At 42.7% G+C, this 19,151-nt stretch overlaps 1 protein-coding gene across 2 annotated transcripts in view; it reads left to right on the top strand.

Annotated features, from left to right (window-relative positions):
- TBKBP1 (TBK1 binding protein 1) overlaps positions 1–9,101 on the top strand; it is an 82,601-nt gene extending 73,500 nt beyond the window's left edge. For both annotated transcript variants that reach the window (XM_056548086.1, XM_056548087.1), the window contains exons 7-9: positions 3,035–3,144; positions 4,622–5,250; positions 6,482–9,101. In XM_056548086.1, coding sequence (XP_056404061.1) covers positions 3,035–3,144; positions 4,622–5,250; positions 6,482–6,610 — 868 coding nt within the window. In that variant the 3' untranslated portion in view covers positions 6,611–9,101. The remainder of the gene's footprint in view (positions 1–3,034; positions 3,145–4,621; positions 5,251–6,481) is intronic.
- Positions 9,102–19,151: the final 10,050 nt, after the last annotated feature.

The raw sequence follows: 19,151 nt of genomic DNA, 5'->3' as shown, positions 1-19,151 counted from the left end.
GACAGTGTGGCAGCACCTCTCGGGTTGGCAAGAAGCCAATCGGTGTCTTTGTTACAGTTAAATTGTTATTTATATAAGTATTTTTATAAATAAAGCTGTGGCCGATCCCCACCCATAAAATAATTGAATTGTTGTTGTGTCAGTTATTATTTAATTATTGTAATAAGGGGGAGGGGTAGTTATAGCCTGCTCGGAGCTAATTGGGTCTCAACAGTCTGCGCTTGTTTGGCTGTTTCCATTGGAGATCAGGTAGTTAAGATTAGACTGGCAGCTAGGAGGCTTTTGCATCCCTGCAGCTGTATGATCTGTAGTAGTAGATAGTTACTATCCTTACGGTCTGTGTATGTATATCATTTTTTTTATAGCTGCGTTGCTCTACATAGAATCACTAGAGTGATAGGTCCAGCCCTTTTTTTTTCGCAAGCCACAGATGAAAGATCAGATTGCAGATATAAATATAGCCACTTGTAGAACGAGCGGGCCATTTCACACCCAAGGTACAGGATGTGTTTGGGGAATTTACTTTTTCTACTTTACCTCTCTGCTCGCTACTTTGATGTATTTTTTGTATACATATAATGAATAGTGAGAATACATATATAGAGCCTAGGTCACTGCATGAAATGCAATGTAAAGTAAGTGATCTTATTATTATTTTTTTCTCCAATAATTGTATTTCCCCCCCTTATATCCTGCACATTATCACCAGTCACTGGCAGTATCCTCTGCTTGAGGTTAGCTTGTCGTGAACACCGAGTGCTCAACAAACACCACTTGTTCTTCCTTTGCAGAAACACTTTGTGCACTGTTAGGCGGTCAAAACCGCCAATGCATATATATATATATATATATATATATATATATATATATATATATGTAAAATGTGTGTGCACTTTACTCCATGTCCATGCAACCAATGGGACCCACACCTCATTGAAACCAAGAAGTAGGCACCACTGTGCAGATCCCTACAGATTCCTAACTCTTCTTACTTTAGTGTTATATCTATAGGATAAAAAGCCCAACAGATAAGCAACATGGCATAAATGATTACACCAGGAATACTAAACGGCCACCAGTAGTGGCTCCAACAGGACCGATGTCTTCTAACGTGGTCCTTCTAATTTGTTGCTTCCTTCATCATTAGGAGTACAGGGAAATTAGACATTATTTATTCAAGCAAATGTTTGGTGATAAAGGTCACTTGTGTATAATCACCGAATCATTGAACTGGAGGTCGGGGGGACATCCTGCATGCACCGAGACATTGATGCACTGAATATGGCCGACCATTGCTCGAGTTCCAAAAGCGGCTGTACTGCTACCATCATCAAGGTCAAGGTCAACATCCTCCTTTTTTGAGCGCTATACAGTTCTTAATTTAAATTATACTTTTATTTTTATTATGAGATAAGATTTATTTGAAAAAATAAGTTTATTATGCTTCTTGATATGATAACTTTATTGTGGACAGGTAAACATGCAGGTTACTCATGCACAAAAGTCTCTGTCATATTGCTTATGTATAAGGTAGCGCAAATATAAACATCCTTGGGTGCAGACTCAGTCTCTAACTAGCTTTGTCCTTGATGATACATAGGCAATACGGCGGTGATGTTTGTGCATGTATAACCTGCATTCTTACTTGTCCACAAATTAAGTCCTATTAACAAGGATAATGGGGGAGACAGTGGTTCGTATTTTTCTGTGCCCCTGAAATGGACATGGGCAATAACTAGTACCTATTATCTTTTCTTGTGGGAGATGTCATATTACTATACTTTTCTATGCACTTGCTCTGTTTTCGTACACTGATGTTACACTTTGCACTATTCACTCATGTTCTCAGGAGGTAAAAATGGTTAAACATTAATGATATAGGGTCAGGACAGCAAGAATAGGGCTTGTCTCCTGGTGGTTATGCTGTGATGAAGTGCAATCCATAATATAGCATATCCACTGTTCTTTTAAATGTTATTTAGCATGGTTTTTAGTAGGGGTGTGAATCGCCAAGAATTTGGCGATTCGATTCGAATCGCGATACCAGTGTGGCGATTCGATATATCCCGATACCGTCTAGGTGACGATATATCGCGATATATCGCCCACCTGGGAGCATTCATAGATCCCAATAGACGCCGCTGTCAGCTTTGACAGCGGCGATCTAGTACTCCGGTGCTCACTTTTCTCATGTTATCCCGTCCAGGCTGCAAAATAAAATAAAACGCACTGTATCTTACCTGCCAACGAGCCCGCGGAGCTCCGGTACAGTCCGGTACAGGTGTTCGGTCCCCGGGCTGTATTCTTCTTACTTCCTGTTAGTCCGGCACGTCACATGGAGCTTCAGCCTATCACCAGCGGAGGCGGGACATCGCTGCGGCTGGTGATAGGCTGAAGCTCCATGTGACGTGCCGGACTAACAGGAAGTAAGAAGAATACAGCCCGGGGACCGAACACCTGTACCGGAGCTCCGGGGGCTCGTTGGCAGGTAAGATACAGTGCGTTTTATTTTGCAGCCTGGATAGGATAAAATGAGAAAAGTGCGCACCGGATACTCCTTTAATAGCCAGCCGCGGCAATTGCCGCATGCTGGCTATTAGCGGCGGCCCCCGGCTACTGAAATCAGCCGGGGGTCGCATAGTACGGAGCGGGCACGAGTCGGAGCCCGCTCCATAGCCGTGTCAGATCCGGCCTGCCCGGCTCCACAAATGTGGAACTTGTATCTCCTGATGCCCGGGACATGACATGCTGTTCCGGGCGTCCGCAGATAAAAATTCCACATCCCTAAAAGAATCGATTCAAAAATATTTTGAATCGATTCTGTATCGGCAAATGAAAAATCGCGATTATCGCGAGAATCGATTTTTTCTTACATCCCTAGTTTTTAGGTACATTAACAGCACAGCACCAATATAGGGAGGGTGCCAGTCCTCTTGTTTATTTGATTAATAATATCTTTAAATTTAGTACATCCTTTCATAGTGCAAAAGGAATCCTTTTTGTCTTTTAGTGTAAATGTTGTTTCTATTTCCAGGGTCAATTTGGCTTTGGCTTATACTGAGCTGACAGAGGAACTTTACCGTCTACGTGACCTTACTGCCCTACAGAGCCGCATTCTGAGATCATTACTAGAAGAACAAACAGGTAGGACGCTTCCATCCAAAGAGAGTAAACAATAGATAAACTCATCTGTAAAATACCATCATACAATAATAGACTAATAGACTGTAGTGGTATATCTACCTATGAGCAATTTCCTACTCGGTGTTGCCACAAAAGGTCTCCTAAAACCGACACCTATGTGACAGCTATTGGATTTTTTGTGTATATATATCAGATCTGAAAAATCCTTTTTCATTAGCAGAGTTCACACAAAATATGCTGATCTTATGGTGTGAGTCCCTTAGTGATCAGCTGTAGTCTAGGGAGCAAATGTGCACATTCCCTATAGTGCCCCATAGGGGAAAATGAAGCAGTACATAGTTTTCATTTGAAGGGGTATACCGGGATTTACTGTACCTTTGTTTCATGGTGGTCTCGCAATTCCTCTGTGATTTTTGCCCCAGCGTTTGTGTTTGTTTTTAACAGCATACAAAATGACTGTTGGTTTTTCCAGGTGCAGTGCGGCCCGAGACATACATCATTAGTCAGGTGTTCAGAGGGAGCCTGTCTTTGCTTCAATGGGCGAAACGACCACTGGGTGGGAGGTGGTCATTCTGCACGAATTCTAAGTTTTAAACAGCTGGAGGCACCCTGGTCAGAAAACACTGGTCTATTGCATTGAAGGGATTACAGATGTGTTTAAATGGGTGGGGTTGCTGATGTGTTGGAGGTATAAAAGTGACCTCACACTTACGAACAAGGAATCATGGGAAATTTAATTTTTTAGAGAACAAACTCAAACAGGAAATAGCCAGTTCACAAAAAGATGGCTTCAGTGTTATGGTAATCTTACAGCACAGCCATTTAGCACTAAGACAAGCATGGATCCTTCCTAAGCATGTCCACTACTGTCTGGCAGGTAAGTACTAAAATTACCTTATGGTGGAGAACCCCTTTAAGTCAACTGTGATTTATTTATGTGATACATCAACAAGTTGGGCCCACCAGGGAGAGAGAGTGCATAGATCATCTCTCTAACAGATAAAGGTCATGAACAGTGGACTATTAAAGGGATACTCGGGTGGAAAACAAATGTTTTCAAATCAACTGGTGCCAGATAGTTGTACAGATTTGTAAACTACTTTTATTTAAAATATCTTAATCCTTCTAGCACTTATCAGCTGCTGTATACTACAGAGGGCATTGTGTATTCTTTCCAGTCTGACCACAGTGCTCTCTGCTGCCACCTCTGTCTGTGTCAGGAACTGTCCAGAGTAGAAGCAAACTCCCATAGCAAACCTCTCCTGCTCTGGACAGTTCCTGACATGGACAGAGGTGTCAGCATTGAGCACTGTGGTCAGACTGGTAATAGCTTGTTGCATGTGTTTACACTGTCTAAATATTACAGTATTGGTAAATATGCCCCATTGTTTTAGCCAAAATGAGTTTTGTAACAAAGTATTTTATAATATAAAAAGTGTTTAAAGTTTCAACAAATTTATCAAATTTTATTTTTTAGGACAAAGACACTCCCCACCACATCGACACTCTCCCTGCCAACTGCGCCACTCGCCTTCTTCTCTGCGCCACTCCCCTTCTTCTCAACGACGCTCCCCGGTCCCTCAGTGCCCATCTCCCATTTTGCAGAGAAGATCTCCTGTCCCACAGTCTCCAGTCCACCAACGTCGATCCCCAGTACCACCCTCGTCACCCTCACGTAGATCTCCTGTACCCTCACCATGCCCATCGCCTGTAGGCACTGAGATTTCATATCCTAAGCCCTCAGTTCACCAAGCAAAAGCATCATTCCAAGCCCGTCGTAGCTATTCTGAGATCAGTGAACCTGCAATGTATCCACGAGCACCCCGCTCCCTGTGGATGCCAGCTGGAACCGCAACTCTACCCAAGCAGTTATCTTACAATGAGGGGTATGCCGGCAGCCCACCTACTGTCCCTTGCTTCCAAGAACCCCCACAGCAATCCTCTGATGAGGATGAATGGAGTCCCCCATCCCCACCTAGTCCAGAGCCTGGAGCAGTTCGCTGTGCTTCCTTTTGTGCTGGATTCCCCATCCCTGATGCAGCAAGTAGAAGAATGTCGGCATCATATTCCAGAGCGGAACATGCACAGTCATGGCCTTCCATCAATGTAAGTGTGAGGGTGGGAAAACATATTTAGGCTTCGTAGACAAGTCCCATATTGGGGCTGAGGCATTACTCTGTAGCGTTTCTGTCATTAGAAACAACTTTTTTTTAAAGTTAATACCAAGCATTTTCCTAATATGCTTCATAAAAAATTTGATTGCTAAAGACGTGAAAAAATTGTTTAAAAAAAAATGGCCACCAGGGGTCTCTTTATCTTAAATTTTGCAAACAAAGCCTGGTTTCCAAGTCTTTTTGGTCCTAGCAAACCCATTAGCTGAGGGGAGGGAGTGGGGTGGTTCTATCCCTGCTCTGCTTCATCCCATGCCTCAATACAGTGTATAATGCAGCTTTCACAAGTGTGAGCTAAGCCACTTTGAGATACAGACAGCTTGCAGCCTTTTCAGAAGAGGAGCATTTCCATGTACACTGACAAGCAATACAAGGTGCTAAATTATTATTTATGATAATGATTTCTCTTTAATCATTTAATGAACGTATTTCTTGTGTATTTGCACCATATAGGCTCACATGGCTGCTTTATCTAAAGCATGCATTCGGTGCACAAAGACTTGCAAACATAAAAACTTTTATTTTTGTGGCAGAAAATGAAGGTTTTTCTTGCATATGTACATTTATAGGTTCCATTTGGCTGCATTAGAGTTATAAAGACCGTGAACTTTAGGCACAAAGCTTTGCAAATGTAAAAATGTTTGTGGGAGGGGGAAGGATAGGAACAGGTTCCTCATAATCCTGAAGAAACACCCCCAGCCTCCAAGAGAACTACCACAAGAGTGAGCAAGATAAAATATAGATCAAAAGGTACTTTACATATAGAAACATGCCTATTATTATACATACACATCTTAGGGCACATAACTACACTGACTTAAGAATGTATTATACATTTTCTTACTGATGACAGTAATGTTTTAATCTCTTTCTGTCATTCTTTTGTAATTTTTTCCGATGAACAGGCCCTTATGCATAAAAACCTGCACATAGACTTTTATATGGATACCCAATAAATCCATCTCTCCTTTAATTCTCTTTTTCTGACAAAAAGTAACCACTGTAGCAGTTATCATTTTAGATGATAAATTCTGATAAACTAAAAATGTACATATCTGATGTTATGCAAAATTTGCTGTATAAAGGATAAAAGACCTAAAAGGAACACAAAGGAAATCTCTTTCACTTCCCGTCTTTTTCCTGTGTCCATTTTCCCCTTTCCGCAGTTACTGATGGAGACAGTGGACTCAGAAGTAAGAAGTTGTCCTCTCTGTCAGCTGGCCTTCCCGGTTGGATACCCCGATGATGTTCTAATAAAACATATTGACTCCCATCTTGAGAACAGCAAGATCTAACAAGTCGCTAAATTGTGCGCCCCGGGGAAACGGAAACGGCAAGTTTTGGGATCCAAAACAAATCCATATACCTACTAATGGCAGAACAGGACACTTACCCCAGTTCTTATTATACACTCGTGAGAACGTAGTATGTCGTGGAATGATACTGAGTATCTATAGAATGATTGCGGAATTCAGTGTAGTGACTGATCCTGAATAATTCGTTGATGCAGACGGGTAGTGAACGCAGGTCTATGTACAGTATTACTATTACCTAGACACCTTTCACTGTAAAGTGATGGCAAAATATATATATATATATATATATATATATATATATGCACACGGAAAAGATGACATTGCACAGACTCTCCTCATGTGGAACCAAAAGTCTTAGGCCATGTTCAAACACCGTAAAATTGGCCTTTTTTCCAGACGCAAAGCAAAATACTGCCTTTTTTTTTTTACGGTGTGTGAACATGGCCTTAGCATGCTAGCCTTTCTATGGCTACAGTGCCTAGCCTAAACTTGTTCTTCGAAAAGAGCTTATAGTGAGCTTATAAAAACTAAAGGGAACCATACAGATAGTTCCTATAACTTCCGGTTACGATAGTTATATTGTATCTCTATCTCTCTCTCTAATTCTGTCCATCCAAACTCCAGTGTAGTGGAATATCATTGCAGTCCTAGTTGCATGTTTGGTGTCTTCTGACAAATGTTCCAATACTGAACAAATATCGGGAGTGTTTGTAGCTATTGTCCCCCGCTAGTATGTCTGATATCAACTCATTTCCGAGGGACTATGGGGGAGATTTACCAAAACCTGTGCAGAGGAAAAGTGGAGCAGTTGCCCATAGCAACCAATCAGATCGCTTCTTTCATTTTTCAAAGGCCTGAAAAACAATCTGATTGGTCGCTATGGGCAACTGCTCCACTTTTCCTCTGCAAAGGTTTTGGTAAATCTCCCCCAATGAAACCTGTAGTAAAGTTCTATAGATTTAAATATACAGTATAATATAACAGGGGCTATTTTCTATAGTGGTTACATTTACACATGACTATAATTAATATAATACTGTAAGATATATTTTTCCATTGGGGACCTTTGAGCAGGAATACGTAAGCAATCATTGACTTTGCACTATGTTAGCACATCACTCTTCTATGTATCTGTCTCCCTTATGATGTGGATGTAACTATATGCATGAGAATACCTATCACTATTTCACTAGCTGGGTCACGTTTTAAGGTAAACAAGGGAGGCAGCCATTTTTTTGGGTCCTACCTAGCACCAGTTGTACTGCCATGTGAAAAGGGGGCGATTCTTGTGCCCAATCTCTTTTCTAATGTAACTGCCAGGATGTAACATTTCCTTCATTCATGTGCATGGCAAAATCCCTCAAACACCAAAACCTGAATCTACACAAGGGAGTCTCATCACCTAAGGTGTTGCCGCTGTGGCCTCCTTAAGACTTTGCGAAAAAAAAAAAAATGTATCGGGAACGAACTATAATGAATGTGGATTTTAAGGACTACTATAAAGGACTAACAGCTCTCTGCACCTCCCACTGCCAGGCCAGCCTGCAGTGCATTGCAAAGAGATATCTCCATCGCATGCAGAAACGTGTCTCTGGTCAGGCCCTGACATGCAGGGAGTAAAAAAATAAAATAAAATATAAAATAAATAAAAAATAATAAAAAAAAAAAAAGCTTCCTGATGGGAGTTACCTCTCCCTGACGTGTTATACCTCAGCCCCTAACTTATGTGTAATGTATGCATATACATGCCTATATGTTTATCTCAATATATATGTGTGTATATATACACTGAGCCTGCACAACACTGTCTGTATTTCTTTGGCTCTGATGGTCTGATGTCTTCCCTTAATGTCTGGTCCAGTAACACTGTGAGCTGGAGTGGTCTGCAGATGGCTTTTCTTTGTGTTGTGCCCAGTATGGCAGGGCTGTGCTGCGGTGGAATGCCCTGCTCGTCCGTGTACTGTATTCCTTTTAGTGACAACATACCCAAGTCCATACAGCACTGTGATGCCAACCGGGTGACGTACCGTACAGGATCGGTCAGTGTGGCATAGGGCACCGAGGTGCTGTTATTGCATTTCACTGCGGTACTTTGTGTGGTATGCTGTTCTGCATTATTCAGTATGACATACTGCTCTGCAGTGTATATTGTGGTCCATTGCTCTGCAGTGTATGACATGTGACTTACTGCCCTGCAGTCCTCGGTGTAGTATGATGTTCTGCCTTGTTCAGTATGACATACTGCTCTGCATTGCTCACTGTCACATGATGCTGAGTGGTGCTTGGTGACGTGTTGCCTTGCAGTTTGTAATGTATACAGCATGGGATACAGCTCTGCAGTGCTCAGTGGGCAGCATACTGGAGGATAGATGTTGCTCTGCAGACCGCTCAGCTGCTCTCACAGTTCTTTGCCTATTCCTGTCCTGTGTAAAATGAATAAAAAGTGATTTTTCTATTAAGTTCCTGTTTGTTGTTATTCGAGTAATCACTAGGGGCACCTCCCTGGCACATGCAGTAGCGGTAATAGTGGTGATGCACCAATGTTTGGGTTAAAGTAGTCCATTATTGCACATTTTAGTGTCATGCCCGGCGATAGTTTTCTGGGGGTACTCTATATGTCATGCGGGTGCAGACTAAGGCTTCTTTCACACTGCCCTCAGGGAAACGGGAGAATAGCGGGAGAAAAAAAATACATAATGTAACGTCTTTTTGTCCCGCTACTCCCGTTAAAAAACAATGGCGCATGACGGACCCCAAAATAGCAAATGGGATCTGTCGGGACCCATTGTTGCCCGTTGTGCCCTGTCCAGATAACGGACATTAAAGGGGTACTCCGCCCTAGACATCTTATCCCCTATCAAAAGGATAGGGGATAAGATGTCTGATCGTGGGGGGGGGGTCCTTCAGCTAGGACCCCCGTGATCTCTGTGCAGCAACCGGCTTTCGTTTAGAACGCTGGGTGCGGGCAGCAGGGGTCGTGACATCATGACCACACCCCTTGTGGTGTCACACCACGTCCCCTCAATGCAAGTCTATGGGAGGGGGCGTGGCTGCCGCCACGCCCCCTCCCATTGACTTGCATTGAGGAGACATGACGTCACGAGGGGGCGTGACCGTGACGTCATGACCCCCGCTGTCTGCACCCAGTGTTTGGAACAAAATGTTGCGAGCGCTGGGGCAGCAGAGTACCCCTTTAATGGCATAAACAAAAAAAAAAAAGAGCCTAACGACCATTTTTTTCAGTCGGGGCACAACGACAGTGCGAAAGGGGCCTAAGCTGGGTCAACAGAAGGAGGACAAACGAAACAAGAGAGAAGTACGATACAACGTGTAACTTTACTCTGTTTAGCAACAGATCTTCTACATACATTGGGGGAGATTTATCAAAACCTGTCCAGAGGAAAAGTTGCCCAGTTGCCCATAGCAACCAATCAGATCACTTCTTTCATTTTTAACAAGGCCTCTGCAAAATGAAAGAAGCGATCTGATTGGTTGCTATGGGCAACTGGACAACTTTCCCTTTGCACAGGTTTTGATAAATCTCCCCCATTGAGTTCTTTAACAAGATGCGTTTCCATCATGAACAACAGTAGATGGTACAGGTGGCAATAGAAGTTCTTAATAGTAAATAGGGGTGCTACTGTGTATACCATGTAATAGTCAAAGCAAAAAAAGGGGAGAAGTACACAATGTAGCGCACACCCAATCAATGTACAAAAAATCTTTATTAGAAAATGCAGAAATCACTTTAGACAATGGTTAACCTGTGCAGTGGCAGTGAGTTTCCTAAGCTAGTTCAGGTTGACATCCTTGAGGTGACAACGAGACACTCCGGTTGGTTCCTGGTGGAAGAAGTGGTCCGAATCTGACCGGAGGTTTACTAAGGTTACAGACTGCTAAGAGGTTCTTGAAAACTGTTCCCCCGGCAGACAAGTATATCGATGCAGGTCTTCTGAAGGTCTTCAAGAAGGTCAGGCCGAGGTGACTACCCAGCGTTTAAATCATGGTGCCTCGCAGGAACCAGGCTTGGTCCTGAGCGCCCCAGGCGTGGTCCTGAGCGCCCCAGGGTCGGCCTTCACATCGAAGTCCTGCTCTTACTCACTACTCCTTAGCTCACTCTCTCGATCTTAGTGCGAATCGATCTACCCCTCTTTCTTCAAACCAGGTTTAAAGGGGTACTCCGCTGGAAAACAATTTATTTTAAATCAACTGGTGCCAGAAAGTTATACAGATTTGTAAATTACTTCTATTTAAAAATCTTAATCCTTCCAGTACTTATCAGCTGCTGTATGCTCCACAGGAAGTTGTATTTCTTTTTAAATTTATTTTCTGTCTGACCACAGTGCTCTCTGCTGACACCTCTGTCCGTATCAGGAACTGTCCAGAGTACAATCAAATCCCCATAGCAAACCTCTTCTGCTCTGGACAGTTCCTGATATGGACAGAGGTGTCAGCAGAGATCACTGTGGTCAGACAGTAATAAACTCCAGAAAGAAATACAACTTCCTCTGTAGTATACAGCGGCTGATAAGTACTGGAAGGATTAAGATTTTTAAATAGAAGTAATTTACAAATCTCTAACTTTCTGGCGCCAGTTGATTTAAAAAAAAAAATTGTTTTCCACCAGAGTACCCTTTTAACCAACAGTGTAACTCTGACAGATTGTTTTTCCTGATTAGAGCCAGATACATGTTGTTTTTTCTAATCTGTTTATTTATTTTATTTTATTATTTGGGCATTAATATAAGTGCTGTCATCTTGCCTAAACATTAAGTAATATGCTTTACGGCAGGACCCATAGATCATAGACAGGACCTGCCCCATTCAGATTATATGAAGACACTTTCTTTGACCTTTTCCGAGGTCATTCTACAGGGAAGGGGATGTTGATCTCTGCTGTGAATGGTGGAGGATCCAATGTTTCCGTCTACTGTTGTCACCTTTTACTGTACACCTCTAACCTGTTAAGGACCAAGGGCGTACCTGTACGCCCTGAGTCCGCTCCCGTTCTATAACGTGGTGCCTCGGCGTGGCCCCACATCATAGCCTCTAACAATGGTTGGGACCCGCGGGTAATAGCGCGCGGCACTAATTGCTGTGCCGCTCACTATTAACCCTTTAGACGCGGCGTTCAAAGTTGATCGCCGCGTCTTAAGTGAAACTAAACTACCCCAACTAGCTCAGCGGGCTGTTCGGTACTGCCGTGGCATCCCGAACAGCTGTAGGACAGCAGGAGGGTCCCCTTACCTGCCTCCTGGTGTCCAATTGCCGAATGACTGCTCAGTGCTTGAAATACAGGCATGAATTGATCATTGATCAATCATTGATCAATGGTTTCCTATGAGAAACCATTGATCAATGTAAAAGATCAGTGTGTGCAGTGTTATAGGTCCCTATGGGAGCTATAACATTGCAAAAAGAGTGAATAAAGATCATTTAACCCCTCCCCTAATAAAAGTTTGAATCACCCCCTTTTCCCATTTAAAAAACCCCCAGTGTAAATAAAAATAAACATATATGGTATCGTCGCATGCGGAAATGTCCGAATGATAAAAATATATCGTTAATTAAAAGTCCAAAATAGTGTATTTTTGGTCACTTTTTATATAATGAAAAAATGAATAAAAAGCGATCACAAAGTCCGATCAATACAAAAATAGTACTGCTAAAAACTTCAGATCATGGCGCAAAAAATTAGCCTTCATACTGCCCCGTACGCGGAAAAATTTAAAATTTATAGGGTTCAGAAAATGACAATTTTAAATGTATAGAAGGTGTCATTTTTACCGAAAAATGTACTGCGTAGAAATTGAAGCCCCCAATTACAAAATGGTGTTTTTTCTTCCATTTTGTCACATAATGATTTCTTTTTTCTGTTTCGTCATCACAAAGTAGAATTGGTGGTGCAAAAAATAAGCCATCATATGGATTTTTAGGTGCAAAATTTACATTTTTTTAAAGTAAGGAGGAAAAAATGAAAGTGCAAAAACAAAAAAAAACCCGGTTCTTAAGAGGGGTTAAAAGAATGCATTACGGTATATTCACACAACAGAATGTCCACATGGACATTCCGCTGCAGCAGAGTCCCATTGATTTCAACAGGATTCTGCTCCACTTTGCACACGGTGGTGTTCCCAATTCAGGCAAATTTCTAAGCGTTCCTAGCGCCCTCCGGATTATTCAAATGTGCGGAATGTCCGCCCAGGTTTTTCCAGGTGGACATTCTGCACATTTTACGTTGTGTGAGCATGGCCTTACTGGGTAAGGCTCTATTTAGAACATACATGCATATTTTGCTTCAGATTTTCTGCAGCAGATTTTGCTACCCATTGGGAAGCAAAATCAGCAACAGAAAATCTGCAGCCAAATATGCACGTGTGAGTGTACCCTTAAGGAGTGTGTTCACACGCTAGTAACTAGCAGCGGTTTTCCCGCTGCGTGAAACCCACTGCGAGTTACGCTACCATTCATTTGAATGGGTCCGCGGACAGGCCGCAAATCTGACACTTTTGTGGACCCATTTAAATCAATGGTAGCGTAACTCGCAGCAGGATTCCCGCAGCAGGAAACCCGCTGCTAGTATTAGCATATGAACGCACTCTTAGAGTGCATTCACACCACGTTTTTGCAGTACAATTCCCATATCAGGTTTTCGATGAAAAACAGATTCCTCAAAACTGGACTAAACTGTATCAAAACGTGTGTACAAATTTTAACCCATATACGGTTTGAAAAATGATGTCCAGTGGTATCCGTTTTTTTAAGAAAAAAAGTATAAATTTTTAACTTTTCACTCCATGAATAAAGTTTCATTTGTTTGATTGAAATTCCAAGAAAAAAACTCTGCAAAGTCAAAAACCGTATGGTGAAAACCTGATGGAACCGTACGCACATACAGTTCTGTACGGTTCCCATTGATTCCCATGTTTAAAAAAAAAATGTATTCGGTTTAATACAGTTTTTCACTCGGACCAAAAAACGTGGTAGGCTATGGTTTTGGGTACGGGAAAAAAAACCGGACAATACCGTATGAGATGCAAAACGGAGACAACCGGATGATGCGTTTGACATACGGTTTACAATGTTAAGTCAATGCATACAGTTTTCTATAGGGTTCCATATGGTTTATAACTTGAAACCGTATACGGGAACTGTATAGCAAAAATGTGGTGTGCATGCACCCCAGTGTTTCCCGGCCAGGGTGCCTCCAGATGTTGCAAAATTACAACTCCCAGCGTGCCTGGACAGCCTTTTGCTGTCCAGGCATGCTGGGCGTTGTAGTTTTGCAACACCTGGAGGCACCCCGGTTGGGAAACACTGTCTTAAACAATAGATCATTTTTAGAGATGAGCAAACTTACAGTAAATTCGATTCGTCACAAACTTCTCGGCTCGGCAGTTGATGTCTTATCCTGCGTAAATTAGTTCAGCTTTCCGGTGCTCCGGTGGGCTGGAAAAGGTGGATACATTCCTAGGAAAGAGTCTCCTAGGACTGTATCCACCTTTTCCAGCCCACCGGAGCACCTGAAAGCTGAACTAATTTATGCAGGAAAAGTAATAAACTGCCGAGCCGAGAAGTTCGTGACGAATCGAATTTACTGCAAGTTCGCTCATCTCTAATCATTTTCTATTGTCACATTTCCTTGCAGTTTCTAATACGTGTTTTAAGTCGGTGATTTGTGTTAATTTAGTAACTATGTATAAAAAAAATATATATATATATACGGTATATACCGTATATAGGTTTCTATCAATAAGAACAGGTATGTAGAAAAGCTTTCAAATTCTGGTCAGCGATGGGACAATACAGAAGGGTGAGGCTGAGATGGACAAAACTGAACTTTGTTGTAGGGGTGCAGGAGGGGGGTGTTAATAGTTAATTTCCTAAGTATCATGAATGGGGTGTGTGTGGGTGTTATGTGGTCTGTACCTATAGAAGAGGGTGGGAGGGGAGAGTTCTGAGAGTGATGGTGTGGTGCAAGTACAGGGGCATAGAAGAGGGGGCTGTGGTGTGCGGTTTTTACTGTTTCCTCACGTTCTGTGTCATAGGCAACAGGTTTAGAACACAATGACTTATGTCGGCCCTGTATGCAGGAGTATGGGCTCAAGGGGGCCGAACGGCAACATGGGCTACAACTGAACCCACTGAGCTTGACTGGCCCGGTGAAAAAAGCTCTGGTAAAGTGAAAGCTGAGCTGTGATTGGTTGCTATGGGAAAATCCCTCCACTTTTTCTCTTACACAGTTTGATAAATCAGGGCCTATGGCCCTGATTTATCAAACTGTGTAAGAGAAAAAGTGGAGGGATTTTTTCATAGCAACCAATCACAGCTCAGCTTTCACTTTACCAGAGCCAGTTAGCTGAGCTGTGATTGGTTGCTGTGAAAAGAAAATCCCTCCACTTGTTCTCTCAGGGTGCATTCGCACCACGTTTTTGCAATACAGTTCCCGTAGACGTTTTCAATGTGAAAACCGTACGGAACCGTATAGAAAACCGTATGCATTGACTCTCCATTGAAAACCCTATGCCAAATGATGCATCAGGTTGTGTCCGTTTTGCATCCTGTAAGGTTTTGTCAGGTTTTTTTTCCCGTACCCAAAACCGTAGCCTACCACAGTGTTTTGGTCTGGTGAAAAACTGTATTAAACCATATGCGTTTTTTAATCATTTAAGGACCTAGGGAGTATGGATACGCCTTGACGTCCTGGTACTTAAGGACCCAGGGTGTATCCTTATGCCCGTGGGAATTTCGGACTGGGGTGACTGCTGATATCTATCAGCAGGAAACCCCGCGCAAATGCCCAGGGGGGGTCATCAGAACCCCCCCGGTCGGCGATCGGCGCAAATCGCAAGTGAATTCACACTTGCGATTTGCGCCGATTCTGGGTCATACGGGTCTATGGTGACCCGCTGACCCGGAATATAAGGGGGATTGCGGTTGTCTAAGACACCTACGATCCCCCTGAAGGGTTAGGAGTGAGGTGGCAGGGGTGCCACCCCTCCTATCTCTGCTATTGGTCTGCTATTGATCGTCAGAAGCGACAACCAATAGCAGATCGGGGGCGGGGGGGGGGGGTTAACTTTCGTTTTCACCGTCCTGCCCACCCACAATAGGCGGGGCAGCAGCGGCGACGGTGATCGGCGGGACGGCATGACGTGCGTCAGACGAGGACGGCTCCCTGGATCCTACGGAAGCCGGTAAATTGATCGTGGTCTCTAAACTCTAGCCCTCCAGATGTTGCAAAACTACAACTCCCAGCATGCCCAGACAGCTGTTTGGGCATGCTGGAATATGTAGTTTTGCAACAGCTGGAGGGCTGCAGTTTGAGACCACTATACAGTGGTCTCTAAACTATATCCCTCCAGATCTTGCAAAACTACAACTCTTAGCATGCCCACATAGCTGTTTGCTGTCTGGGCATGTTGGGATTTGTAGTTTTGCAACATCTGGAGGTCCACAGTTTGGCGATCACTGTGCAGCGGTCTATAATCTGTAGCCCTCCAGATGTTGCAAAACTGCAAATCCCAGCATGCCCAGACATCAAACAGCTGTCTCGGCATACTGGGAATTGTAGTTGCGATCCCTCCAGCTGTTGCATAGCTACATCTCCCAGCATGCCCTTCGGCGATCAGTACATGCTGGGAGTTGTAGTTTTGCGACAGCTGGAGGCAGACTGGTTAGAAAATACTGAGTTAGGTAACAGAACTTAACTGAAGGTTTTCCAACCAGTGTGCCTCCAGCTGTTGCAAAAGTACAACTCCCAGCATGCACGGTCTGTCAGTAATGCTGGGAGTTGTAGTTTTGAAACAGCTGGAGGGGTGTAGTTTCCAAAATAGTATGCCATGTGGGTATTTTTTGCTGTTCTGGCACCACAGGGGCTTCCAAAATGCGACATGCCCCCAAAAAACCATTTCAGCAAAAGTTGCTTTAAAAAAGCCAAATGTGACTCCTTCTCTTCTGAGCATTGTAGTTCGCCAGCAGAGCATTTTATATCCTAACATGGGGTATTTCCATACTCAGAAGAGATGGGGTTACAAATTTGGGGGAGGCATTTTCTTCCATTACCCTTTGTAAAAATGGTAAATTTGGGGAAAAAAAACACTTTAGTGAAATTTTTTTTTTCCATTTACACATCTGATTTTAACGAAAAGTTGTCAAACACCTGTGGGGTGTTAAGGCTCACTGGACCCCTTGTTACATGCCTTGAGGGGTGCAGTTTCCAAAATGGTATGCCATGTGGGGTTTTCTGCTGTTCTGGCACCATAGGGGCTTTCTAAATGTGACATGCCCCCCTAAAACCATTTCAGAAAAATTCCCTCTCCAAAATCCCATTGTTGCTCCTTCCCTTCTGAGCCATCTACTGCACCCACCGAACACTTGACATACACACATGAGGTATTTCCTTACTCGAGAGAAATTGGGTTACATATTTTGGGGGCTTTTTCTCCTATTACTACTTGTAAAAATTCAAAAACTGTGTCTAGAAGAACATGTGAGTGTAAAAAATGAAGATTTTGAATTTTCTCCTTCAATTTGCTGCTATTCCTGTGAAACACCTAAGGCTAAGTCTCCACTTGTTTTTTTTTTTTTTTTTTGCAAAACGCAAAGAAAAACGCCAATTCTGCCGCATGGTGTTTTTTTGGGTCAAAAAATGCTGCGGCCAGATGTTAGCTGTAAGTCAATGAGAAATCGCAAATTTCGAATTCCACTTTGCGTTTTTTCACTTTGGCGTTTTTTTTTTATCCTTTTGGCGTTTTTTCAAATTTTCTGCGTTTTTTCCCGCTCTTTGGCGTTTTGAAAAAAACGCTGTAGTTCCCTCAAACCGGCGTTTTTTGTCAAAATCGTGGCGTTTTGCTCCAATAGAAGTCTATGGGAGTGAGAAAACGCCAAGAAAAACGCTATGTGGATTTTAACTTTGGTGTTTTTGCAGGCGGTTTTTAATCTTTTTTGGACTTTAAAAGTGATGTAGATAGCTGTTTTTAATAAAATTTCATAAGGTACCATTAAAATGTTTTTTTTCAAAAATATACAGTAGTGAAGGAAAAAATAGTATCTAACGAAATGTATATTATTGGGGAAAAAAAACTATTACTTTTTAAACAGGGATCAATTTATGTGTGCGGGGAAATAAAAATGTAGCCGACAATTATAAAAATGTATTGTGTGTGTTTTTCACTTTTTTGCTTTATTTTTTAATTTTTTTTTAGTTATTACTACTACTACTCCCAGCATGGAACACACTGTTCCATGATGGGAGTAGTAATACCTGTACTAATAATAGACAGATCGCCCGCTGCGATCTTTCTGTATAATATATAGATGCGGCGGCCGCTCTTCTCTGGTCCCCTGCACAGACGTATATTTACACTTATTCATATTTCCCGCAGAGCTGTGATGGGCCACATGGTTCCAGCCAATCACAGCTCTCTGTGAGAAATAGGAACATGTGTATATATACGGCCATGCAGGGGACCATAGGAGAGCGGCCGCTGCATCTATACATTATATAGGAGCTTCACAACGGGTGTCAGGAGTGATACCCGCTGTGATCTTTCCTTAACTGCAGGTAATACTACTCCCAACATGGAGCACACTCTGCCTCATGCTGGGAGCTGTAGTACCTGCACTAATAGACAGATCGAAGCGGGTGTCAGAAGTTACACTCGCTGCGATCTGTCTATTAATACAGGTACTACAGCTCCCAGCATGGAGCAGAGTGTGCTCCATGTTGGGAGTAGTAGTGCCTGCTTAAGGACACATCACAGTGGATGTCACTACTGACACCCTCTGTGATCGTCCTGTTTATAGCAGAGATGCAGAGCGGCTGTATACATCGCTCGCATCCCTGCTCTGCACTGTACTCCGGGCCGGCCACTCATTCATTCATCTTTTCCTCAGAGCTGTGATTGGCTGAAACCATCCGGCCAATCACAGCTCTGGGTGGGAAATATGAATTTCTGTTGACATCAGTGGCCGGAGTATAGTGCAGAGAGGTGAGCGATGTATAGACCGGCTCGCTTCTCTGCTATATTATGGACGATAAATTTCTATAGTACAGGTACTATCACTCCCAGCATCGAACAGTCTGTTCCATGCTGGGAGTAGTAGTACTACATAAAAAATGTAAAAAAATGTATTTAAAAAAAAAGTGAAACAAAAATAATAAAAATTGGGTTATAAAATATATACATTGCGTTTAATAAAAAAATTTCCATCACTGCTGCATCCTTTTTATTTTTGGTACCCAAGAAATTTTGGGTACCAAAAAAAAAAAACGCCAAGGTGCAATTTCCACACAAATGAAAAAAACGCCGAAAAAAAACGCAACAAAAAGCGCATGATTTTATCCCTAAAAACGCAGTGCAAAAAACCAAGTGGAGACTTAGCCTAAAGGGTTAACACACTTACTAAATGTCATTTTGGATACTTTGAGGGGTGCAGTTTTTATAATTGGGTCATTTATAGGATATTTCTAATATGAAGGCCCTTCAAATCCACTTCAAAACTGAACTGGTCCCTG

Source organism: Hyla sarda, chromosome 12 (assembly GCF_029499605.1).
Source record: "Hyla sarda isolate aHylSar1 chromosome 12, aHylSar1.hap1, whole genome shotgun sequence".
NCBI lineage: Eukaryota > Metazoa > Chordata > Amphibia > Anura > Hylidae > Hyla > Hyla sarda.
The sequence above is the reverse complement of the archived record's forward strand: the minus strand, read 5'-3'. Positions and strand labels throughout refer to the sequence as shown.